At 38.5% G+C, this 4,851-nt stretch overlaps 1 protein-coding gene across 1 annotated transcript; it reads right to left on the reverse strand.

Annotated features, from left to right (window-relative positions):
* Positions 1 to 303: 303 nt before the first annotated feature.
* On the reverse strand, positions 304 to 3,312 carry cryba2b (crystallin, beta A2b). The gene is made up of 5 exons (XM_034227250.1): positions 3,243 to 3,312; positions 2,200 to 2,385; positions 1,094 to 1,235; positions 861 to 1,003; positions 304 to 667 (listed from the first exon to the last, which is right to left on the reverse strand). The coding sequence occupies exons 2-5, from the start codon at positions 2,355 to 2,357 to the stop codon at positions 520 to 522; spliced, it is 591 nt and encodes a 196-aa protein (XP_034083141.1). The 5' UTR covers positions 2,358 to 2,385; positions 3,243 to 3,312; the 3' UTR covers positions 304 to 519.
* Positions 3,313 to 4,851: the final 1,539 nt, after the last annotated feature.

Consider the following 4,851-nt stretch of genomic DNA (forward strand, 5'->3'; position numbering starts at 1 on the left):
AAATAACGATGGCTCAAAATGTGCTAATAGCTAACAGTCTCACAAGAACAATTTCACATATCTAAAACCTAAACAGGGTGGGTTGACTCAAATATTTTCATGTATGTTATCTAAATGCTAAATATGTCCTATAAATAAATACAAATCAGCCTGCTCTATGAAGCTAAAAGACATTAAGGCGCTCTGACTTTGCTTGTGCACCTGCACAAAATGATTGACAGCTCAATTTAGCCAATCAGATGTTGATCTATTAAATTATGGTGATCATTGGTAAAAGAAAAAGGAATGTCGATAAACAGTGTATAGTTTTGAAGAAAAGCCTTTATTTCCTATTTCAAGGACATGCTTTAGCATAGTAGAAGAAAAAGGTACTTAGATATCCACACATGCAGAGCCACAGAGCGATAGAAAGAGTTTATCCATCTACTGTTCTGTGACAGCAGTCTGTCCGGGGTTCAAGTCGAGGAATGGGGCTCGGGAGAGTTTTTATTTTGTTGGGTCAGGCAGGCGAGTGAAGGCTTAGTGCTGGATCCTACGGATGGACTGCACCTGGTTGGTGTGAGCCTGGGTGCTGTACTCGTTGTAGTTTCTGTACTCGCCTTGGTGTCTGTCTCTCTCCAGGATGTACTGGTAGCCACGGTATCCAGGGAACTGGTAGGCAACCCAGCTGCACAGAGAGAAAGGGGGAGGGTTGAGTCAAGATCAAAGGATAAATATACTTTAAACAAACATTTCCCTAGACATTTAGTGGATTCTAATTATTTTCACTGTTAATAGTTATGGGTGGTGATTGGATGCTGCAGAATGGAAAATCAGAAACCAGAGACATATAATAAATAGAAAAAAGATATGCAACTTACGCTCCGGAGTTGACTTTGATGGAGGGAACCTCCTTGCTGCACCAGCCCATGGCCTGTAGGGAGGGGTAGTCATCGCACATCTCAAACTTACGGCCCTGGAAGTCCTCACACTCGTACATGGTCACCTTGCTGTCACTGTGGTTCTGCAGAGAGGAAGACAGAGCAGGGATGTAAGCCAGTTATAGCAGTTGATAGATGCTTATTAATGCAAATATAAAAAACAAATAACTTACAGCGCTCTTGATGGGTCTGAAGGAAAGCATGTGCTCGGTTCTGTAGCTGCTGTTTCCGCTCCAGGCCTCGTAGCGAGGGTAGTCTCCCTTCTCCAGGATGAACTGCTGCCCCTGGAACTCAGGGTACTCATAACCCACCCAACTAGACAGAGAGAAAGCCAAAAAGAGAAAGCCAAAGCGAGGAGAAGAGGGAAAAAATGAGGTTAAATGAGCAGACAATACTTAAATTACCAGTATATAAACAATAATTGATAGAATTTAGTAATAAAACAGTTCTGAACCCCTAAATGCAAATTATTTTTAGTGCGACATCACTGAAACTGTCATTTTCATGAAACAAAAGAGTCCGACGCCCATAGATCGGCCTGCGGTGAATACAACATGCAGCTTCTTTTGTCACTGGGAGCACAAAGCAAACATTAAATACTGCTGCTGCACCCAGGGCTCTTTATCTGATCGCCAGTCAGTCAGTCAGCCATTCTGGCTCACGGCCGGCAGCTGCACACAGCCAACTCATATCACAATAGGGATACACTTGGATGCATGCGCACACACATGCAGACGATACATGCCAAGTAGCAATGCAATAACATCATGGGCTGTAATTTATGTTTTTGTATTATTGTGCCTTTTATACTTGTTGAGAGTCAGTGTTTGAGGCTTGTGTGCAGGCTTTTTGAAGCAGATAAATTAGAAAGTCAACAATGTGATCCTATTAGATATTTTAATGGGAGAAAAAAACACTCTTTTAAGAGCAGCTATGTGTATTTAATAAAATATTTGAGGAAAATTACAGAATAGCTTACTGAAATAGAAAATGTAACTCAATATTACTCTAATTCTATAAATGCTGTTTGGTACAATTGTAGCCAGATTCTAGCAAATCGTTGACTCAAATCCACCCATCATCATATATATTTTAGAGCTTAAATATGTACCAAATGGTCAAATGAATGTCCTATTGAAGGAAACTGCAATGGCCAAAACACTGACCATGAAACAGACAACAAATCCAGAAAAGGTGAGAGGGGAAGTGGTTTCCATGATGTATGGAACATGTAGAACTGGATAGATGGAAGCAAAGAACAACAACAACGCAAACTTACGGTCCATTCTCCACCTTGATGGAGCGGATCTTGTTGAAGCCCCTCTCCATGATGTTCTGGCATTCCAGCATGAACTCACAGCGCTTGCCCTGGAAGTTCTCCTCCTCCCAGACTGTGATCTTGAACTGGCCCATCTGCTCCATCTGTTGAGTGTTCATGGTTGCTGTTTTTCCCTTGGGAGTTACTCTATGACCAAGGCAGACAAAACAATAGATTCCAGTCAAAATCACTATACTTGCATGTCCTAGGTAGGCTTAGAGGTAACAAGAATAAGTAAAGTTAATGTTTTTTTAGAGAACACACACATTAAAACAATAAAATAAATCTGACTTTTTACTAATAAGCGGATGTTTTTTAGGTTGATTGAAATTATATGTAAAAAAATATAAGAATAAGCTGCACCAGTCCCTTTCTATTGGAATATTCTACTAAGCCTTTACTCTAGAAAGACATATCTTTTAAGGTCACTTTCCAAAAGTGTCCAACAAATTCCACTCATTAATCATTTTTGCATTTCTCCACAGTACATATTTGTCTCTGTTTCTACTAGAGAGACTAAATCAAGAATTATAGACAGAATTACTGTTACATGAAGCAGAATGACACAACCGTAAACTTCATTTTGTAAGAGATGCTGTTTACAGCACAATCTGAAGCTTTAGCTAATATAATTTCCAATGCTAACCATATTTAGCCCAATTACTTTGCTTTTAAGGTGAATAAAAACACACCATATAAATGGTTTGACAACATGTTTGTAGGATGTCTACAGGCCAAACACAAGCATGCATATTCTTGCTGTCTTTTTTTAAAAAGCCTTTACTCTAGAAAGACATATCTTTTTTTTAAAAGACAGCTGAAATGTTAATAATTTGACCCTGAAATCAGCAATATAAAGTGGCCTCAATGTTTTACTTCTTAGTAAATCATTCGAAGTGCATCCATAGCTATCTATCGATCAATATGGATAGCATCCTGGTGGCTGTCAGGCTCCACCATAGTAGTTCCCATAGCTGACTGAGGCAGTGTGTTGGAATACTTACAGACAGTACTGAGGATGGACAGATCCAGTGTAATCAATGTGAGGAGAGAGGAACCTGCTCTGGTTTTTATAGGGCCAGGCCCCCTGGACCTGCGCCGCTCCATTTGCCCAGCAGCCTTGCACACTCAGCAGCTGAGCGGGCCAGCTGAAAGGGAAGCATTAACCTTGCGCTTTGTGGAGGCTCCAGAGCACCATTGTCCTCAGAGCCCCAAACTAACCTAGTCATCAATATGGCAGCCGCGGTCAGTGGCAAACGGACCCATGACTACACAATGGCAACGCACTGACACAACAGTTTGATTGGTGTGGCAGAATAATAGACACATTCTAGGAGCTGATCCCCCCCCCCTCTCTCTGTCTCTCTTTCTCCCTTTGATAAAGGTAAACTGGAGCCACACAGAGGTGAGGAAAAGGCCCAAGGTATGCCACACAGGTGCCATTTTTTTAACTTGTCCAATGGTTAATCTGAAATAGTTTACTGTATGAACTGCAATAGTATAGCTATGGTATGGTAGTTTATTCCTTTGCATATCAAACATTATGACTTTGAATAATGTAGTTTTAGCTAATGAGTAGCATCATCACCCACATGCTATGCATTGTCACAGGGCTAATGTTAGTGGTACTTGGAGAATCTTCCAGTATATTCTTTGCATAAGATGTACATGAATATAAATTAAAATTGCTTAATTGAGAAAGAGAAATAGTATAATACTATAACAAAACAGGAAATGTCTGAATGTTTAGATTTTATTTATCTTTAATTTTAAGGCTATCAGCTGAAATCCAATTTCAAAGGTCCAATTCGATGTTTAAACCAGAAAAATGACAGGTATATTGTAGACATTTCTAAAATAATCATATCTGAATACATTTGTTCTTCAATATTTCCAATGTGTTGTTATGCTGTACAATGTGAGTCACTATATTATAAGACCTGTCGTTTAAATTGGTAGTGATAACAGGTTACAATTATTTGTTTTTAGTTGTGATTTCAGTATCTACTGTTTCTTTATTTGATTATGTAGGAATCTATAATTGTAACATTTCTGAAAACATCTACAGAAAAAGATCACGCTGGCACTTTTCATGTAACACCATGTGTGTTACTGTTCCTTCCTTTGTGTGCTTATTACTGTAATGTATTGTTCCTAGTATTCCTTCTTTATCTGTGTGTAGAGCCAAATGAATGCTTATATAAACCACAGTTCCATTCTTATAACATAATATATGAAATATATATAATTCTGAAAACAAACAAAAATAAACATTGATATATGTGATTATTTGGTGTGCACTAAAACACTGACATTTTGTTCACATTTAAAGTTTCACAATCTAGCATTTCTTGTCAGATTCAACACATATTTGTATAATCTCACATTGCTGTTGTGTCCTTTTTCACGTTTTTAATTTTTTAGTGTTTAAACAGTGTTGTATTGGGCATACGGATTTTAGAGATGTGCTTCCTTCATCATTGGTGACATCTAGTGGCTAAAGTATCAATTACAGTCATGTTGCGAAACTGGCCTGCTGTGTTTGAAAATGGTTCATTTACTGTATGTATCATGCTACAAGCTTTAATATACTAATACAATGGTGATTTAAGA

This window comes from Gymnodraco acuticeps, unplaced genomic scaffold, assembly GCF_902827175.1.
Source record: "Gymnodraco acuticeps unplaced genomic scaffold, fGymAcu1.1, whole genome shotgun sequence".
NCBI lineage: Eukaryota > Metazoa > Chordata > Actinopteri > Perciformes > Bathydraconidae > Gymnodraco > Gymnodraco acuticeps.